This window comes from Felis catus, chromosome B1 (assembly GCF_018350175.1).
Source record: "Felis catus isolate Fca126 chromosome B1, F.catus_Fca126_mat1.0, whole genome shotgun sequence".
NCBI classification, from domain to species: domain Eukaryota; kingdom Metazoa; phylum Chordata; class Mammalia; order Carnivora; family Felidae; genus Felis; species Felis catus.
The window spans coordinates 74604362-74626584 of record NC_058371.1 but is presented as its reverse complement, the minus strand read 5'-3'; the positions used below and the strand labels follow the sequence as shown (position 1 = coordinate 74626584).

Sequence of the window (22223 nt, the reverse complement as noted above, 5' to 3'; positions counted from 1 at the left end):
ATATATACCACATCTTTATCCATTCATCTATCATTAGACATTTGGGCTGCTTCCATAATTTGGCTATTGCAAATAGTGCTGCTATAAGCATAGGGGTGCACGTATCCCTTTGAATTAGTATTCTCATATTTTGGGGGTAAACACCCTGTAGTGCGATTACTGAATCGTAGGGTAGTTCTATTTTTAACTTTTTGAGGAACCTCCATACTGTTTTCCACAGTGGCTGCACCAGTTTGCATTCCTGTCAGCTGCACATGAGGGTTTCTTTTTCTTAACATCCTTACCAACACTTGTTTCTTGTGTTTTGGTTTTAGCCATTCTGACATGTGTCAGGTGGTATCTCATTGTAGTTTTGATTTGATTTGTACTTCCCTGATGATGAGTGATTTTGAGCATCAGTTCATCTGTCTGGTGGCTGTCTGGACATCTTTGGAGAAGTCTCTGTTCATGTCTTCTGCCCATTTTTTAATTGGATTATTTGGTTTTTGGGGTGTTGATTTGTGTAAGTTTTTATGTATTTTGGATACTAATCCTTTATCGGATATGTCATTTGCACATATCTTCTCCCATTCTGTAGGTTGCCTTTTAGTTTCATTGATTATTTTCTTCACTGTGCAGAAGCTTTTTATTTTGATGTAGTCCCAGTAGTTTATTCTTACTTTTATTTCCCTTGCCTCCAGAGACATATCTAGAACAGTGTTGCTACAGCCTATGTCAGAGACATCATGCTCTCTTCTAGGATTTTTATGGTTTCAGGTCTCACATTTAGGTCTTAATCTATTTTTTTTTTAATTTTTTAAAAAATGTTTGTTTATTTTTGAGAGACAGAGAGAGAACGTGAGCGGGGGAGGGGCAGAGAGGAAGAGGGAGACACAGAATCTGAAGCAGGCTCCAGGCTCTGAGCTGTCAGCACAGAGCCCGCCGTGGGGCTCAAACCCACAAACCACAAGATCATGACCTGAGCTGAGGTCAGACACTTAACCGACTGAGCCACCCAGGCACCCTTGATGGTCTCTTAATTTCGAACTCATTCTTTGCTCATCTACCCTCCATGTTTCAGATATTTCGTATCATATTTTACATTGTTTTATCTTGTGCTTCTCTTGACTGATTTTTTACAGATATGCTTAATTTCCTTTTTCTTTTGTGCTTTCTGTTTTTCTTACTCTTTCTTAGTTATGGGTTTTGTTTTTCGCTCAGAGTTCTCCATAACGTTTCCTATAGGGCTGGTTTAGTGGTCATGAATTCTTTTAACTTTTGTCTGTCTGGGAAACTCTTTATTTCTCCTTCTATTCTGAATGATAGCCTTGCTGGATAAAGGATTCTTGGCTGCAGATTTTTCCCTTTGAGCACTTTGAATACATCATGCCATTTCCTCTTAGCCTGAAAAGTTTCTGCTGAAAAATTAGTTGATAGCCTTATGGGGTTTTTTTTGTACATACGTAGCTATCTTCTTTTCTTTTGCAACCTTAAAAAATTTTTATCACTATTTTTTGCTATTTTAATTACTATATCCACTTGGTGTGGACCTCCTTTGGTTGAATTTGTCAGGCGAGCTCTGTGCCTCCTGAATATGGATATCTGTTTCCCTCCCCATATTCAGGAAGTTTTCAGCTGTCACTTCTTCAAATACATTTTCTGCCTCCCTTTCTCTCCCTTCCCTTCTGGGATCTGTATAATGCAAATATTAGTACGCTTGATGGAGTCACTGAGTTGTCTAAGTCTGTTGTCATTATTCAGTGTTGTTTGTCTCTCACCTGTTCACCTTGATTGCTTTCCATTACTCTGTTATCCAGGTCACTGATAATATTTCTCTGTGTCTTGTAGCCTGCTTATTCCATCTAGTATATTTTTAATTTCACTTATTGAGTTCTTCATCTCTGATGTGTTAGTTTTTATTTCTTTGTCAAGGGTCTCTGATGTCCTCTACCCTTTTCTAAAGTCCAGTGAGTATCTTTATGATCATGACTTTAAATTCTGTATCAGGTATATTACTCATTTCTGTTTCGCTTAGATCTCCTGCTGTAATTTTGTTCTGTTCTTTCATTTGGGACGTATTTCTCTTTCTCCTCACTTTGTTTACCTCTCTATGTCTGTTTCTCTGTGTTAGAAAATCAGCTACCTCTTCTGCTCTTGAGAGTAGGGGCTTTATGAAGAGGTTCTGAGGTGCCCTGGAGTGCAGTGTCCCCTGTTCACCAGAACCTGGCATTTAAGTGTCTCTGAGTCACTTTTCCTTTCAGTTCAGATATTTGCGCTGACTCTCTGCCTGTTGAGGGCTGTGCTTGCTGTCTGTGATGTTAGTAAGACCTAGGCAGGCTGGCTCTGGGGGACCTGGCCACAGAAGGGCTCAGGGGGCAGGGCCACAGCATTAGCAAAAATTGTGCTTAGTGCAGGATCAAGGCCATCAGGCTTGGAATGGACGAGTCTCTGGAGAACTTGTGGAGACATACTGCTAGCAGGTTAGGTAGCAAGTATCCATGCAGCATCCCTTCCTGGAGGTGGCTCTGTTTATGCTGGTGGCAGAGGAGGAAAATGGCACCTGCTAGCTCTTTTGTTCCTAGAGAAGTCCCCCCAACACACTCCCTTCCAGCTGGCCCAGCTGACTTTTAAAGCTCTAGCCTTCCAAGTCCTGCTGGCTGTCCAAACTCACAGAATTAAGCCCCTCTGGTTTTTAAGGCAAGATGTTACAGGAATTCATTTGCCCCTTACGGGCTCCCTGGCGTTTTTCCCCTCTCTGTAGCAGCAGCTCCCTCCCTCCCGTGGGCAGCTCCAGACCCGTTTCTGCCTTTCTTAACCTCTCCAATGTGGCTTTTCTACATGTAGTTGTGGAGTTTGTTCTGCCAGTCTTCAGATCAGTCTCCAGTTTATTTACTAGGATGTGAGTGATATCTAGTTGTAAATGTGGGACAGAATGATCCTAGAGTACTCTTATTTCACCAATTTCCCAAGCCTTTCTTGTCTGTGGGGTATTTTTTTAAAAAATCTCCCTAGTTAGTTCTAAGATGCAGAGAAGGTTGAGAATCATTGGCATAATATGAATGAAACATACCATGCTTCTCAGGGCTTTGCTGTATACTCTTTAGAAATGAAACACCAACAATAAAACCTTTATTAGGTACTTCTATGTTAATTTATCTCCAAGTTGACCCACTGAAGGGGTTTAAGAAACTAGTACTGAGCTTGCACTTTTTTGGTCGTAGAATATATTAACTCTCCAGGTCAGTTCTAGCCTTCTTGTTTTGGTTTTGCATTTCTCTTCATGTTACAAGGTGAATTCTGCTTTTCAGGTGCATTCTAGCACATAGTGGATCAAGACAATCACTTACTATAAAATAAATGCACTTTGGGGTGCCTGGGTGGCTCAGTTAGTTAAGCATCTGACTCAATTTCGGTTCAGGTCATGATCTCAAGGTTTGTGAGATCAAGCCCTACATCTGGCTCTGGACTGACAGTGTGGAGCCTGCTTGGTATTCTTTCTCTCTCTCTTTCTTTGTTCCTCCTCCACTAGAACACTTACTGTCTCTCTCTCTCTCTCTCAAAATAAATAAATAGACTTAAAAAAATAATAGATACACTTTTACTGTTAGTATGTACAGCACTATCACAATCACATGTAGTATTAAATGCTCAGCTTTGATCGTCTCCTTAAATAGGAGTATGAATTTAGAATGTATTTGGAATTACCAAGGAAGGAAAGAAAAGGAGCATGACTTTGTTGTTGCTTTATCAAATAAAAAGGGAATAAAATGTGTTCACTTTTTGTTCATGAATATAGTAATAAACCTAACCTCCTGTAGATATGTAGTTCTTCTGCATGAGGATGATTTTTGATCTTCTCCAAAGAAATAGAATCATAATTGGGGGTGTGATATCCATATATTGGATTTAAAATTTTTTTTAAAATTTATATCTCTGCATTCTTTCTTTCTTTCTTTCTTTCTTTTTTAATAATTTATTGTCAAGTTAGCTAACATATAGTATATACAGTGTGCTCTTGCTTCCTGAATAGATTCCCGTGATTCATCGCTTACATAAAACACCCAGTGCTCATCCCAACAGGTGCACTCCTCAATGCCCACCTTCCAGTTTCCCCCTCTCCCCTTCTCCCCTTCCCCCCCCCCCCACTCCCCTGCCCCTGTCAACCCTCAGTTTGTTCTGTGTATTTAAGGGTCTCTTATGGTTTGCCTCCTTTGTTTGAAACTATTTTTTCCCCTTCCCTTCCCCCATGGTCTTCTGTTAAGTTCCTCAAATTCCACATATCAGCATTGTTTCTAAAGATTGAACTATATAATGTGTGTGTCCATACTTATTTTCTGACTTGGAAATAATTTGGTGCTGGCTGGAGCAGGTTTGTACTGACCTGTAAGAGCTGTTCGTTAAATTTCCAAGAATTTTATAAGCCAGCTGTTAAATACAGATGTTATATAAAAATTAAGATTTATAAACTTAAAATATACATATTAAAAACAGTAAATACTTAAAACTTGTCAGTTCCTAAATATTTTACTATTATCTGTACTCTTGAGGTTATTTGTGTCTGTGGTATTTCTCTGGTAGAAATACTATATAATGATGTGTTACTGCACATCTCATCCCATCTCTGGAATCAGTGAGGTCATGTTGGAAGCTTGAAATTGGCCGTAGTGAGAGCATTGACACCCTGAAAATTAATGCAGAGAAGCCTCAATAAAATGGAGGTAGAGGCCAGAAGGTGGAGCTCTCATGCCCTACCACTCATCATCAATTGTAGACCCCAACAGGGAGAGAGTACCTTCCTGATAAGAACAACCTATGCTTCACTACCCCAAGATTTCACTACCCAACAAGATTTTTCTTGCTGCCCAGCAACAGCCCAGCCAATGAGAGACTGTCACAACTCAGCCAATGAAAAGCCACTAAGACCCCCAGTTTATTTCAGTAGACTTTTTGTTTATAACAGCCCCTCCTAACTCCCCCCCCCCACTTTTTTCAATAAAAGAATGTTCCTCTTCTTTGTTCTCTGGACTTGCCCATATTTTAGCTATGGTTTTGCTTGTAGCTTACATGTCCTGAATTGCAGTTCTCTACTATTCCTGAATAAATTCATTTTGCTGGTAGAGTAACTGGATCTTTTATTTTTAAGGTAGCATCATGGAAATGGACAAACATCACAAATTAGGGCTTTTAAAAAATTATTTTTAATTTGGAGAACTGGTTGTTAAACATTCACAAGGCACAGTATTGGAAGCATCTTTCTTTTATTCAGTTAATGCCTGCTGTGGGGTAGGTACTCTTTATCAGTTGTTTGAATATATCTTCCCTTAAGTATTATTTAAGATGTATATATTTTCTTAATTTTATATATGAGAAATATAAGATTAACAAAGATCACAAAACAACTATATTGTAGATATGGTATTTTAACTTAAGTCTCTCATTTCAAAGTCCTTACCCTTCTCATTATATCATGCTGTTTTTCTGATGCTTTGGAATATGTATTTAAAGAGGTAACATTTGAGCTGAGCCTTAAATTATGGGCAGGATTTTACTAGATTTGAAGATGAAAGAACATTTTAAACATTGGAAACCATTTGAGCAAATGTTTGCAGATTTCATTACAGAAATGGCAGGTAGATTTATTGGTAGAGGCTCTTTAGAAGGGTAAAAGTTAAGAGAAATAAAGCCTGAAAAGTTGATTGGACCCTATTGTGGAAGACCTTGTCTTAGTCCATTCTGGCTGCTATAACAGAATAGACTAGGTGGCTTTTAAACAACGGAAATTTATTTTTCACAATTCTGGAGATTGGAAGTTCAAGATCAGGTGCCAGCAAAGTTGGGTTCTGGTGAAAGCCCTCTTCTAGGGAGCTCTCTTGGGCCTCTAAGAACACTAATTCCATCCATCCTTTCAAAAGACCTTCTAAAGGACTCACCTCCTAATGTCACATTGGGTAATAGGATTTTAACATGTGAATTTGGGGAGTGGTGGATACAAACACTCAAGACCTTCGCAAACCTTAAATGACATGGATCTTAGAAGAGGTTCTAACTTTATTTCTAAAGGACGTAATCCTCAAAGCCTTTTGTATAATTATTTTGAGTGTTCAATTTAAATTCAAATTCAAGTTTCATTTAAATTTAAGTTTAAATTTAAATTCAGTTTCAGTTTAAAGCATGAGTGAAGTACCGCGAACGGATTTTGTCCTGGAAGATGGCATGGAGTTTTTGGTGTTGAGCCCCTGCCAATTTATGTATTGGCTATTAATTTTCACTTCTATAATTAATGTTTTGTAAATGATGTTTCTAAAAGTAGGTCATTCTTTGTGGGTAAGTGAATAGATAATAGCTGGGATATTTATATTTTTTTTGGCAAATGACTATTCCTATTAACCTCATTTATGGCGTAAAGTAGTATTAGTTTATCATACTTTTCATTTTCAGAACATTTGTTATAAACTAAAACAACACATGGTTTAACTGCTATAATTTTATCTGCTGTGTCTGTATCATTAACTATTTGTCCCTCCTCCCCCATCTCTTTTGCAGTGTTCTTTGCCTTTTAATGTTCCATTGGATGCTCCTCTCAGTTTCTCTTGTCACTCTTATCAGTTCATGCCATCTACATCTACATCCCTGGATTGATAACTCCCAGATTTATGTCTTCATTCTGAGACTCTAGACCTGATTTTGAAATTTCTAATGTACTAGTGGACTTGGATACCCCACAAACATCTTGAATTCAGAACATCTACAACAGAACTCATTTTCTGACCTTCCCAAAGGCAAATAAACCTCCATTTTCCCACTTTGTTGAGTGACATGGTGGTCTTTCTAACTGTCCAAGCCACAAATTGGGTATGGGTCAGGAGGAGGCATAGGTCATCCTAGATGTTTCTTCCTGTCTTATTTTCAGCAATCTCATCACTCTGTAAGTCTCTTCTGACTTTTAAATAACTCTTGAATCTACTTTTTTCCATTCCCATAACCTTAATTTAGATCATTATTATTTCTTAGTAGAACTGTGAAATAGTGTCTTAAATAGTTTTCTGTGTGCAGTCTTTCCTACTTTCCTTTCAGTCTAACCTCCCACTAGATCAACAGTTATTGATCAGGCTCTCCTGCTACTTTTTCCTTATCCCTTTCAAGATGAAGTCCAAGCTGTCTGGCATTATGAAGCCCATCATGATAGGCTGCTGCATACTTTTCTAGCCTCATTATTATTATTATTTTAAAAACTTCTAATTTTGGTGTGCCTGGGTGGCTCAGTCTTTTAAGTGTCTGATTCTTAATTTTGACTCAGGTCATGATCTCGTCATCTTGTGATCCCATGGCTCTTGTAAGATCGAGCCCCCTGTCAGACTTCACACTATCAGTGTAGATTGTCTCTTCTTTCTGCCCCTCTCCAACTCACGTGCACACATGCACTATCAATCTGTCTCTCAAACTAAATAAGTAAACACTAAAAAAATTCTAATTTTGATAAGATTTCATACTGAAAACTTAAACTCTTTACCCAGATTCACTAACTATTGTTTTGTCCCATTTAACATTTTTTCTCTTCGTATATACAACTTCTTTTTTGAACCATTTGAGAGTGATTTGCAGACGTCATGTGCCTTTCTTCCTAAGAACAACTTTCTCTTATATAACCTCAGTATATTTATCAAAATTAGAAAATGTAATTAAAAAATAGATACTGTGCTATTGTTTAATCCACAGTTGTTCTGATAACATGCTCTACGGCTGTTTTTTTCCCTTGTTTGTGAACCAATCCATATTGTACATCATACTTAGCTGTCATTTAAGACTCTTCTTATGTACAACATTCATCTATTTTTGTTTCTTATGAGCTTAAGCTTTTTAAATGTACAGGACAGTTTTTGTACTATTTCCTTGATTTTCTTAAAAAAATTTTTAATGTTTATTTTTGAGAGAGAAAGTGAGCATGAGTGGGGGAGGGGCACAGAGAAAGAGGGAGACAGAAGATCTGAAGCAGGCTCCGTGCTGACCGTGCAAAGCCCAGAGTGGGGCTTGAACCCACAAATTGTGAGATCACGACCTGAGCCGAAGTCCTATGCTCAACCAACTGAGCCACCCAGGCGCCCCTCCTTGATTTTTTGATGTTTATTATTATTTCCTTCCTATTGCTTGCTTTGAATTTAATTCGCTCCTTTTTTTTATTTTCTTAAGGTACAACCTTAGATCATTGGTTTAAGATCTTCTATTCAAATGTAAGCATGTAAAGCTATAATTGCTCTCTAAGCATTGATTTAGGAGCATCACACGAACATTGTTGTTTTTCTTATCATTTCAGTTCAACATATTTTCTTTCATAATTTTTTCTTTGTCCCATTAATTACTTAGATGTGTTATTTAATTTCCGAATTTTGGCGAGGGGGCAGTTCATGGATATCTTATTATGATTGATTGTAAATTAATTCCCCTGTGTTCAGAGTACATACTCTGTATGGTTTTAGTATTTTAAAATTTAATTTATTGAGGCTTGTTTATGCCCCTAAATATGATCTGTTTTGCTAAACATGTCATGTTCATGTGAAAATAATGTATATTCTGCCATTACTGAGTCTACTATAAATAGTAGACAAGGTGGCTGATAGTGTTCAGATCTTCTGTGTCTATGCAAATTTTCTTTGTCTGGTTCTTTTAATTGCTATGAAAGTAGTGGTAAAATCTCTAATTGTGATTATGGACTTGTGTGTTTCTCCCTTTAATTCTGTCAGTGTTTGTTTCATTTATTTTGAAGCTCTGTTATTGGGACCAACATACACATTTCTGATTGTTATATATCCCTGATGAACTGATCCTTTTATCATTATGAGATGTCCCTCTTAGCCCTGGTAATGAAGAGAAGGCTTTCTTCATATCTGTTTTAGTCAGGTATTAATAAAGCTGCATTGACTTTGTAGGTCACCATTGTCTCTTGCTTAGATTATTCTGTTAGCCTCCTGATTGTTCTCTTTGCTTCTGCCTTTGCTCACTTTTGGTTTAATTCAACACAGCAGGAAAAGCGTGATCCTTTTAAAACACAAGTCAGATCATTTCATTCTTACGTTCAGAACCCTAAAGTGGCTTCTTATTTCACTGAAAATAAAATCCAAAGTTCTTACGATGGTCTCTAAAGCCACACATGTTCTTGCCACTGGCTGCCTCTTGACATTTCCTGCTCTTCTTCCCTTGCCCTCCCTCAAGCCACACGGCCTTCTTGTCTTTGCTTGAAAAGCTGAGCTGCTTCTCACTGTCTCGTCTTTGTATTTACTACTCCCTCTGTCTGGAATGCTTTACTCCGAAATATTTGTATGGCTTACTTCCTCACTTTATTCAGGTCTTAACAAAAATATTAAAACTTCTGAAGTTTTCCCTGATATATGTGCACATATACATGCCCATTAGCACTTACAACTGTATGACATGTATATTTATTTGTTTTTTCCCCTAACTAGAATGTAAGGTTTATGAGGGTGGAGAGTCTTGTCTGTTTTGTTCACCATTTCTGTCCTGTGTCCTGTGTCCTGTTTGAAATTGTACCTGGCACATTAGAGAGCTCAATAAGTTAGTTGAACCCGTGAGTATATGAATGAGTAATCACCATTCTAACCAATTTGCTTTACTTGCAGTTTCTAGACTATACCAACTTCTTTTCCACTATGCTCCTATTATTCCGTCTATTTAGAATCTTTTCTTTACTGTGTCCCCCTCTGTTACCCCACAAGATCCAGCTTAGATACCACTTCTGATTCCCTCTTGGTGTTCACCACATTGTTAAGTGCTTCCTTCTGGTGTTCACCACATTGTATTATAATTATTTCCTAAATATACAATACACTTTAAATTTCTGTAAGCCCAAGACCTTATTTCTATTTTTATTTTATCCCTTGCACATTGCCTAGAAGATAGTAAATACTTGTTGAATCACCAGCTGTTTCTAGGAGGAAGAGGAGTAAGAACTTTCTTACAGCTTGAAAAAGTGATGACTATTTAGATAGCTAGATCTTAGTCATGAAGATTGGATTAGAAGCCAAAGAACCTAGTGTCTCTTATTTGCAAGAAGCAGACACTTAACTCCAGCAGCCACAAATAATCCAGCTGTATTGTAAGAATGTAGTAGTAGTGAGGAAAATAGGAATCTCAAAAGAATCCAAGATGACAAGAACATTCAGGATGCCAGTGGAAAAAGGAATGTCTTTTCAAGAGATGATGCTGGGAAAACTGGATTATCCACATGCAAAAGAATGAAGTTGGACACTTATACACAGAGTAGCTCAAAATGGATCAAAGATCTAAATGTAAGACCTAAAACCATATAACTCTTAAAAAGAAAACCTTCATGACATTGGATTTGGCAAATTTTTCCTGAATATGGTACCAGAAGCACTGGAAACAAAAGTAAAAATAGACAAATTGACTACATCAAAACTGGAAATTTCTATGCATCAAAGGATACAATGAACAGAGTGGAAAGGCAGCCTATGGAATGGGAGAAAATATTGGCAAACCATATATCTGATGTGGTTAATACCAGAATATAGAAAGAACTCCCGTAACTCAAAATAAAAACACACCCCGATTAAAAAACTGAGCAAAGGACTTAAATAGACATTTCTCCAAACATGATATGCACATGGCCAACAAGCATCTGAAAAGGTGCTTGATAGCACTAATCAGAGAAATGTAAGTCAAAACCACAATGAGGTGTTGCCTCTTAGTTATTAGGATAGTTACAACCAAAAAACTGGTAAATAGTGCTGGTGAATATATGAAGTAATTGGAACTTTTGTGTACCGTTGGTGGGAATATAAAATGACACAACTATTATGGAAAACAGTATGCTGTTTCTTCCAGAATTTAAACATAGAATTACCATATGATCTAGTAATCCCACTTCTGGGTATATTTCCAAAAGAATTGAAAACAGAACCTTGAAGAGATACCTACATACCCGTGTTTATAGACTCATTATTCACAATAGCCAAGAGGTAGAAGCAACCTAAGCGTCCATTGTTGAATGAATGGATAAATAAAATGTGGTGTATACATACAGTGGGATATTCATCTTTAAGAAGGAAAAATTCTGGTGCATGTTACAATCTAGATGAATCTTGACATTGTGCTAAATGAAATAGGCCAGTCACAAAGTCAAATACTATATGATTTCATTGATAACGAAGTATCCAGAGTAGTCACATTCACAGAAACAGAAAGTAGGATGATACTTGCCAAGGGCTTGGGGGAGAGGGGAATGGAGAGTTGTTGTTTAATGTGTGTAGAGTTTCAGTTTTGTAAGATGAAGAAGTTCTGGAGATTGGTTGTACTACAGTGTGAATACATTTAATAGTACTGAACTATACACTTAGAAATGGTTAAGATAGCAAATTTTATGGTATGTGTTTTTATCACAATTCTGTCTATGTATCTATTTATATATGTATGTATGTGTGTATTTATTTATTTTCCTTTGGGGGAGTTTATTTCCCGGTTAGAAAAGGAGCAGGGTCAGGTTCTTGGGCATTCTAGGCTCAGGTTTGACAGGGGAGGTAAGGGGAGGGGGAGGCACAGGGGTGGGCTCCCACTGTGTCCACTTGGTCCCACAGTTGTCCTGGCTGGATCCAGAGAGGGCATGTCAGGGACGGTGGCACCAAGCCTGGGGGCAGAGATGGCAGGCCAGGGGGCCCAGAGGATGGCACATATGGAGACACTGACAGGCCAGGCACACAACTCCAGGCTGGCAGGCCCAGGTGGGATAAGTAAGGCTCGGCCACTGACCTTGTCCAGAGGGGGCTGTCTGCTGGGACCATGGGCTCCGGCACTGCCCGCTGGGACAGAGAAAGCAGGGGTGTCAGGACACCTGGCCTCCTAGGTTAGAATGGAGACTACTTCAGTTTTGGCAGTTTGGCTTTCCCCAAGCCCCTGGAGCCGTCCCCACAGCCCTGGCTCAGGGAGGGGGCTGGCTAATCCCTGGCAGGCAGGAGAGCAGCAGCAGCACATCCCCCGCATGAGATCATGTGCTCATGCGGACATAGGAGGTTAGAAGTTAGTGATGGCCCCCACAGCACATGTTCTACATGTTAAGGCATCATGGTTAGATGGTTACTAACAGTGTTGGATTAATTGACCGGACACAGGTGAAAGCTGGAAGGTGGCTGACCCCCAGGAAGCCTCCAGTTATGCACCCCACCCCATTCCCACCCTGGAAGAAGAGAAAGAACAGGATTCAGGGCAACTGCAAAGGCCCACAAGGATCTGAGCACCCCATGAGATTCCCTTGGAAAAGCCGGGACCTCAGATCAGGCTAGGACAGGTAGGGGAACCTGAAGGTATGGAAGGGAAGGTGGAGACCTGGGCTGGAGGCTCCCTCTCTGCTCTACCCCCCAGCACAGGCAGAAGCAGCAAGGCGAGACCACCAAGGAGACTTCATTCCTTTTTGATGGTAAGGTTCCACTCCCAAGACAGGTGGTCAGTCTTATCGTCGTCTGTGAAGCGAGACTTGATGTTGTAGCTGTCATGAGCCAGCATACCCTTGGGCGCCTCCTCCATGGAGGCTAGAAGCTCATACTCCTCTGCCTGGGGACCATAGCTTTCCATCAGGTACCAGGTGGTCGATGTTGTCAATCTTGACGCCTTTCCTGTATGTGTGCTGGATGTATTTCATGCCGGACACGGTCTCCCAGTTCACATCTGGTATTCCATCCCCTCCTTCGGCACAAAGGACTGCCTCTTGAAGCTCTCCAGATCACTTATCAGGTCCAGCTCCAGAAGACCCAGGGCTGTACTGCACACCAGGATCAGGCGGGTCACAGCAACACTGGGGATTTTGGGGTCAGCAGACACAGCTACGTGGCCCAACAGGGCCTCCTTGTACTTGCGCAGACTCTCGTCATCCTTGTCCAGCTCCTGGATCTCTTGGATCCCCTTCTGGGTGGGGGGGCTTATGGTTGACCACGTGTTCATCCTCCTCATTTTCAGCCGCAGTCTGTGCTAGCCACTGAGCTATGGGTTCCTGCTCAGCCATGCTCACACCTAGCTGACTCGGACACTGGAGGCTTGACCACGCTGCTCTCATGCTCCCTCCTGCACAGAATCCACCACAATTTTAAAAAAAGAATCTGAGAACAGAAGATTTTCATAAGGTCATACTTCAGAAAGGAAGAACTGGACACAGATAACATTGTCAATAAACTTTGACAAGCTTGATTAACACTTGTGAGCTAGCGTTTGGGAATGTTTAAGCTGTGACCTGTCATCTGCATAATTCTCCTCTTTGCTTTGCTTTTCCACTCATTTGTCTTCCAATACCCCCATTGACTAATTCTCTAAGCATCCCTTATTTACCCTTCAGAAAGAGTCTGATTAGCTCAGGACATTTCTCTTTCCTCTATTGGGCAATACTTTTCTAACCGGCCCTTCTCTTAGCTTGTGACCTGTGGATCAGCCAGCCTGTGTCAGGGGCTCTTCTTTGTTTCAATTACTGGGCACCCCTTAACTGGGGACTATGAAAGAAACAGTTTCTCTTAGTAGAGACCAGTGAATTTCTGTAAATTTATGCATAAAGTAGCCAGATATCCCCTAAACAAGACATTTCAAGTTCTTTTAAAATAGATACTATTTTTGGGCACCTGGGTGGCTCAATCTGTGAAGCAAGTCTGACTTCAGCTTAGGTCATGATCTTGCAGTTTGTGAGTTCCAGCTCTGCATTGGGCTGTCTGCTGTCAGCACATATCCCACTTCAGATCCTCTGTTCCCCTTTCTCTCTGCCCTCCACCCTGCTCACGCTCTCTGTCTGTCTGTCTCAAAAATAAATAAAATACTTTAAAAAAAAATAGAATAGGTACTACCTTAGTAATAAGGAGCTCTCTCCTTTTCTCCACCATCATGGTGCAGCTGACCTTTCCTCACCAGGTCTTCTCACAAGACTTTCAGGAACAGGCAATTCCTTGCCAAGAAATAAAAGCAGAATTGTCCCATCCGCCTGTGGATTCAGATGAAAACTGGTAATAAAATCAGGTACAACTCCAAACGGTGGCATTGGAGAAGAACCAAGCTGGGTCTGTAAGGGATCGCACGTGAGATGGCACACATATTTATGCTGCCTGAAGGTCATGTGTTCTGTCCCATCCTTCTGTAAACCTCCCTACTACCTGAACAGCAGATGTTTTATCAGGGAAATGATTTTTCTCTGTTACTATGCTTCTATACCATAGGTTGGTTCAGTTATAAATATGTGAGACCTTTCGATTGAAAAAAAAAAAAATAGAATAGTAATAAGGAGGATATAGTGGATGCTGTGGTGCGTAGCCCATTTACTCCCTTTGGAACTAAAGCCCTCATTCCAAGAGTATTGCTTGCTGAGGGCTCATAGCTGAGTCTTCCCAGGAATTGCCTCTGCCAATGACAGTTGCCTTGTCCATGGTTATACCCCTAGAGGATAGCCTGCACCTAGTGGTAGAGATGTGGGGGTACAAGGGCCTGGCTGCCTTGCCTTAATTTGGACAACTGTAAAGAGCCATCTCAGCTTCAGCACTCCCTGTGGATTGGCCAACACATATAATGCTACAATAGCATTGCTGTTCTATCCAGTCTTACTGGCCTCTACTGAAGTACTTTACTGGAGATCTCTCCAGTACTTGTCTGAATGCAAACTTCTCTTTCACATCTATTTCAGAGACTCTTTCCCTTGGAATCCCCTCTAAAGTGGAAGAGTTTTGCTTTCCCTTTTTAAACTTTTGGAATCTTCTCTGATTTATTTTTTTCTTTACTTGCAAGCCTTAAGTAAGATTTAGTTTTACTGATTCCTCACTTGTTTGAAGTCTGTGATAAGATGAACTCTGAAATAAGACTTTTTTAAAAAATCAGTATTTGCGGGGGGGGCACCTAAGGTGGCACAGTCAGTTGAGCCTCTCTTGATTTTGGCTCAGGTCATGATGCCAGGGTCATGGGATTGAGCCCCATGTTGGGCTCCGTGCAGAGCATGGATCCCGCTTGGGATTTTGTCTCTATCTCTAAAATAAAATAATTAAAAATAAATTTAAAAATCAGTAGTTTTTATAATATATTTAGGAATGCAAGGAAATAAGTTTTTTGGTAAATGTTTTAATGTTTAATTAAATGATTAATGTTTAAATGTGTAAGGATTTTGCATTATTTTGAAAATTCTTTTTTCATTGGCCTAACCAAATAGTATTTCAGTTTGGCATTTTAGTCTTTCATTATAACTGTCTCAAAATAATTAAAGTGCACTAATTTTGAAATATTGATAACTAACTTTTTTTTTCTATTCCACACGTTTCCCCCTGGTTTGTTTTACTACAGTGATATCCACAAGAAGTAACAAATGTGTTATTCTGTACTCCTTGGGTGGGACAAAGGAGAGAGTGGATGTGGAGCACAAATGCATAATGATTATTTTAACACCTTCCCAACTACAAATCTGACTTTTGGTGTAACTCATGGCACTCCTTGCCGTTCAGTAAACATTTATTGAGAACCTTTTGCTTGCCAAATCCTGGGCTAATCTCTGAGCACACAGATATGGCTAAGAGTGTCTCCATCCTCAAGCACCTTACTTTATTCACTCAGATCTTTGTTCTTTTGCCCTAGGAATACAAACAGGGATACAAGGATGTAGAGATAGTCCATTTTTGTGCCAGATAGTATAAACATTATTAGGTATAAGATTTATCGTGATACAAAGGTTTGTGTAACGAGTAGAATGTAACATAAATGAGGATCTACGGGAAGCAGAACATTTCTGGAGCTGCCAAGAAATAGAGATTTGGCCTAGAATGACCCTAGGATTTATGTTATCCGTAACTATTCCGGTAGGTTTGGTATTAGAGGGTCCTAAAGAAAGAGGGGCACACGCTTGCTGTTCTAGGTATTTATTAAAGAGTCTAGTTGGGCTCCCAAACTAAATCAGTGGTGCTTTTCCCCAGAGCAGTGACTACCTTATTTGTTTTTTATATTCTCTAGAATTTAGTAAGAACGCCTTCACTAAATGTTGGGTAAATTTGTCTACACCAGTGTTTTTCAAAGTGTGGCTTGGAGGCCCTAGAGGTCCCCAGGAATATTCCAGGGAGTCTACAAGGTAAAACTTTGAAACGTTACTGAGAAGACATTTGAATTGTTTGCATTTTTCATTGTTGTGTCGTTTGCACTGATGGTGCACAAGAATAGGTAAATAAAACTGCTGGTGTCTTAGCAGGAATCAAGGTGGTTGTCCCAAGATGTAGGAGTAGTCATATTCTAGACCATTATGTACTTGCATTTAAAAAAAATTACCAGGGCATCTAGGTGGCTCAGTCAGTTAAGCGTCCGACTTTGGTGCAGGTCATGATCTCACGGCTTGTGAGTTCGAGCCCCTTGTCGGGCTCTGTGCTGACAGCTCAGGGCCTGGAGCATCTTCAGATTCTGTGTTTCTCTCTGTGTCTCTCTGCCCCTCCCCTGCTGACACTCTGTCTCTCAAAAATAAATAAACATTAAAAAAAATTTTTTTTTAATTACCAACTTCACTTAAGAATGTCTTTAGTGAAGCGGTAAAAGTTTTCAATCTTATTAAGCCTTTTTAACATTCTGTGGGACAAAATGGGAAGTCTGTATAAAGCACTCTTGCTGCATGACAAGGGTAGCCGAACTAACTGCAGAAGCAAACTGTGGCTATATTCAGACTTGGTTATTTAGGAGACATACTTTTGGAAAACCTGTTACTGTAAGTAAAATAATGGACATTATTTTTTGCCAGCGGTCAAATTCAAGTTTTCCAGCAAAAATTAGAATTTTGGAAAATTTGAATCCAAAGACTGTTTTTGATAAAAATCAGATATAAAAGTAAGACTTTTTATTATATAAGGAACTGTGTCAGTATTTGGATGATATGTGTAAGTCATCAAACCAATGTTTTCTAAATGACCAATGCATGATGGTACCAAATCATGCATATGTGAAAGACTCATTCAAAGTACAGGGTAGACCGATGGATTTTAATGCTATAGATTATGAAAGATGTTCATCATTATGGTGTCATGCTTTTATATTCCACATTGTAGTTAACTTTTAAGACAGGACCACTTGCTGGGGCGCCTGGGTGGCTCAGTTGGTTAAGCGTCTGACCTTGGCTCAGGTCATAATCTCACGGCTTGTGGATTGGAGCCCCGCATTGGGCTCTGTGCTGATAGCTCGGAGCCTGGAGCCTACTTTGGATTCTGTGTCTCCCTCTGTCTCTGCCCCTCCCCTGTTCTCACTTTGTCTCTCTTTCTCTCTCCTTCTCTCTCAAAATAAATAAACATAATAATAAAAATTTTTTAAAAAAATTGGCCACTTGTCAAGTTTTGATATAGTATCAAAAAAGTATATCCACAATTATTTGAAAAGACAGTAGCCACATAAGCCATGTTTTCTTCATATACTTCTACCAGATTGAATGTGGGAATAGATAGAAGAGTCCAGCTGTCTTCTCATAAAGGCAGAACAATTCAGAAATTTGCAAAACCATGTAACAGTGCTACTGTTCTCACTAAGTTTTTGTTGCTTTAAGTATAATTATTTTCATATTAAGAATTTATGTTAACATGTGTATATAATTATTACTTTTTTTTTTTTTTTTTTAGAGAGAGAGAGAGAAAGAGTGCAAGCTGGGGAGAAGGGTAGAGGGAGAGAAAGAGAGAGGGAGAGAGAATTCTAAGCAGGCTCCATCTGAGCACAGAGCCTAATGCAGGGCTCAGTCCCACAACGCCAGGATCATGACCTGAGGTGAAATCAGGATTTGGATGCTCAACCAACTGAGCCATCCAGGCACCCCTGTATTATTTAATTTACAGCATTACTTTCTAATACAGTAAACATTGATAGATATAACCCATATAAATAAAAGCTTTTGGGGATACTTAATGATTTTTAAGAATGTAAATGGGTCTAGGGGTGCCTGGGTGGTTCAGTCAGTTGAGTATTCGACTTTGGCTCAGGTCATGATCTCACGTATTAAGGGTTCAAGCTCCTTAAGTCAGAGGCTGTGCTGACAGCTCAGAGCCTGGAGCCTGCGTCAGATTCTGTCTCCCTTTCTCTCTCTCTCTCTCTCTCTCTCTCTCTCTCTCTCTCTCTGCCCCTCCCCTGTTTGCTCTCTCTCTCTCTCTCAAAAATAAACATTAAAATAAAAAGAAGAAGAATGTAAAGGTGTCTTGAGCCCAAAAAGTTTGAGAATTGCTGATCTGTATAGTGTTATCAATAGATTCGTTTAAGTCCTACCTTATATATTTGACAGTTTCTTCTGTCTCACATACTTAATGATATACACACTATATGAAAAGTATCGTTGGGTGTCATTCAGTATTTTAATTAGGCCTTTTTATATTTCATGGAAGTAGAGACTAGACCACAAACCAATTTGCATTCGTACTTGCTTTTAGTAGTATAACTTACCTAATTATAAAAGTTCAGTGCAGTTTTTTTTTTTAAGTTTTCTGGCCTTGGTGTGCCTGGGTAGCTCAGTCAGTTAGGCGTCTGACTCTTGATCTCAGATCAGGTCTTGATCTTGGGGTCGTAAGTTCAAGCTCTGTGTTGGGCTCTGCGCTGGGTGTGAAGCCTGCTTAAAAAAAAAATAAAAGTGTTTTTTTTTTTTTTTCTTAAATAAAGTTTTCTGGCCTTGAACCTTTCCTTAACCCCTTAAAAATTAGTAATGCACGATGGGGCGCCTGGGTGGCGCAGTCGGTTAAACCTCCGACTTCAGCCAGGTCACGATCTCGCGGTCCGGGAGTTCGAGCCCCGCGTCAGGCTCTGGGCTGATGGCTCGGAGCCTGGAGCCTGTTTCCGATTCTGTGTCTCCCTCTCTCTCTGCCCCTCCCCCGTTCATGCTCTGTCTCTCTCTGTCCCAAAAATAAATAAACGTTGAAAAAAAAAATTAAAAAAAAAAAAAAAAGTAATGCACAAGCTAGATATGACAACACTCTCTTAGTTATTTTAATCTTAAAAACAATTCCTTCAGAGAAAATCAAAGAACCTCTTATGCTCTTGGCAGTAAGATTCAGTTCTGTAAATTAAACACGCACACACATTTTAGTTATTTGGTTTGGTTTTGGTAATTCTGTGCAGTGCAGAATCAGGGGTAGCAGGATTCAGGTCTGAGTGTTAGAACATACAATGTTAGGTATCAATTGTGTACCTAACATGTATTTTATTCTAGTGGGCACTGTTGTTATAAGTGTGAGTGTATGTGCATGTAATGCTTTTAAAGCCATTACTGGTTTAAAAGGGAAGGGAGGCAAGGAGAAGAGAGGGATGAGGGATACCTGTTCTCTGTGAAAAGTGGAATCAATGGTTTAGTTTTTACTCTGAAGTTTTTAAAGTGAGGGAAACTAGATAATTTTTAAGACCCTTTACAGGTATAAAATTCTCATTTTATCTTGTAGCCACACATGTTTCTTAAATCACATAGGATTGGAGCAAAAAAAGTTTTTATTAACCAGAATTGACTTTCTGTTACCGATTAACTATATTAAGTTCCTGAAAGAAATTTATATTTTATAGAAAATGTGCTTATAAAATTAAGGAATGTATTTTTAAACATTATTTGACTGTTAGAACAGTAAAGGCAGAATGTAAAATTTTAATTCTCCTAGTGTACAGATTTAAACATTTTGTTGTATCAGGGAAACTCTTTAAACAAAAGCTGGCTGAGAAGCCCATTATGTACAACAGGAAAAGTAGAGCTGCTGTAGTTGAATTAATAATGAAGTGTGGCTTTCTGTGATATTTTTTTCAGTTGTTACTGGTAGCCTTATCATAATACTATTTATGAGGCAATTTATTATTGCCCCCTGGGATCTGCAAGTAACTTGTTCTTAAATAAGTTTAAGTTGACTCCAGTTTTAAAAGCCGGATACATTTTTATTATATTAATATCATATTTATTATGTGTTAGGTAGGTTGTAATTATTTTTTTTAATGCTATAATGATGGCTTTTAAGTGCTATAAACATTAACAATCTTTTGAATATTTGCCTCTTATGATTTGGTGCTATTTACAGCTGTTTCTTGTTTTGTTTTGTTTTGTTTTAGGAGTCTAGCATGGCTCAAGAATCTCCCAAAAATTCAGCAGCAGAAATTCCAGTGACTAGTAATGGAGAAGTTGATGACTCTCATGAACATGGCTTTAATAGGGTAAGAATATTTTCCTTTCTGTTGATACAGAGGACCACAATAAGCCTATCAGATGAAAGTAATAGAATTTAATTTACGAATATTTTCTTAGATTGGCTGAAGTGTTAGGAACCTAATGTTACCACGTAGGGGTGACTAGGTGGGTTATGTTCGTGATTTGTCAAGGTTAAGCTCCTAGCCAGTAAGCATTCATGCCTTGATGTTATCATCAGTAGTTCTGTTACATGACTGGAACAAAGTATATCTGATGATTTTGGTATATGACTTTATGAAACTATTTAATATTTGTGATAAGAAAAAATACTAACTATAGATTACCCTTTCAAAAATTGGCAGTAATCTCTTTTCTGTGTGTCTTTAGTACATATTTCCTAAGTAGGCTTCTCCTGACTTTGCCATTTACTTTCTAAAGTGGCATACTTGACTTGGTGGAAAATGAAAGTTGCAGTGCTTTCAATTTTGATCTGCCTCTCATTTGAAATTGAAATTTAATGCATTTTAATGGAAACACCATGGGTTTGAAGATAACTTGGGTGCACATTTTAGCTATGTCATTTCTAGCAGTGTAACCTTGGGCAGGTGTTTAATCTCTTCTAGTTTTTGTTTTATGATCTCTATAAATGAGAATCTTACTTTCATGGGGATATTGATACTAAATGAGATAAAATAAATAATATGCCTAGGATAGTCCTAGAAATGGTAGTGATGGTTATTATTTCTGGATATTTTTACAATAAATACCCCTTTTATGACATTTGATACGTGTACAACTTTAAAAATATAATGTTCATATTTTTGAAAAAGGAATAGTTGAAAGAAATGGATTATTTTATAGGTTTTGTTAATTTAATTTTTTAAAATAAATTTCTTTAATGTTTATTTTTGAGAGAGAGAGAGAGAGACTGAGCATGAGCCGGGAGAGAGACAGAGAGAGAGGGAGACAACAGAACCCGAAGCAGGCTCTGGGCTCTGAACTGTCAGCACAGAGCCTGATGTGGGGCTCGAACCCCCAGACTGCAAGATCATGACCTGAGCCGAAGTCACACTCAACCTACCGAGCCACCCAGGCGCCCCAAATTATTTTATAGTTTAAATAGGACTCTTTCATATGCTGAAGAATAAAATCCTTTATTTTAACATAATTTGACATTTTGGGTCAGATAAATTCCTTGTTGTAGAGGATTGGCCTCTGCATATGTAGGATGGTTAGCGGCATCCCTGGCCTCTTCCTCCTGTTGTGACAAGCAAAAATGTCTCCAGACATTGCCAAAGGACCCCTGGTGTGAGGAGAAACTCACCTCTGGTTGAGAACCACTGTTTTAGATTGTTTTAATTGATTTTAGTAAATTCCACTGAATTTCACTTATTTTTGCCTTCACAGTTTTTTGGAAGGAATGAATGTGTCTTCAAACTTGAGGGTTATTTTAATTGTGAGTGCTTTAATTTGGTGTCTGTGTACCTGTGGCCTTAAAATAGAGGAACTCACAGAATAGAGACTCTTTAAATTCTGGGCACACAAAGGAAATTTTCACTTCAGGTTTTAGTCTTTCTTGTGTTGGAAAGTACTAAGACACACCTGCATAATAAGCTAATCACGTTACCATCATTAGACTCTAGCAATTACTTTATAAACTTCTGTTAATTCAAATAACTCATTATACCAAGATTTTAGTTAATGATTGCTTCATTTTATTTTTGGTAACAGTCCTTTTGCAAACTTATTCTGCAGATAGTTATCAAGTATCTGCTGTGTATCGAGTATCTGCTGTGTATCACACTGTGGATATGGTAGTGAATAAAAATGACAAAAATACTGCCATCAGGGAGTTGATGTTCTAATAGACAGTCTAATGACTTTAGTTCAAGAAAATGCAGTACATACAAATGCTGCATTGTTTTGGATATTCACCTGCCACCTTAAGCCTGTTTCTTTTTCTTTTCTGTTGGTTTTGTTCTCTTTGGAGCTACCACTTACGCACAGTAAAACACAGATGTTAAGTATACAGCTCAATGGAAGCACCACACACATCAAGATGTAGAACATTTCCAGGACTTTAACTGGCTCTGTCTTGCCCCCTTCAAGG

The 22223-nt window shown here is 38.9% G+C and overlaps 1 protein-coding gene and 2 pseudogenes across 7 annotated transcripts in view; 2 read left to right on the top strand and 1 right to left on the bottom strand.

Annotated features, from left to right (window-relative positions):
- The window catches only part of ARFIP1 (ADP ribosylation factor interacting protein 1), a 129508-nt gene that overhangs the window by 29538 nt on the left and 77747 nt on the right, over positions 1–22223 (top strand). For all 7 annotated transcript variants that reach the window (XM_045055768.1, XM_045055770.1, XM_019828849.3 and 4 more), the window contains one exon: positions 20038–20139. In XM_045055768.1, the coding sequence (XP_044911703.1) occupies positions 20038–20139 (102 nt within the window). The remainder of the gene's footprint in view (positions 1–20037; positions 20140–22223) is intronic.
- Positions 12406–13003, bottom strand: LOC123384905 (annotated as a pseudogene).
- On the top strand, positions 13484–14866 carry LOC109499330 (annotated as a pseudogene).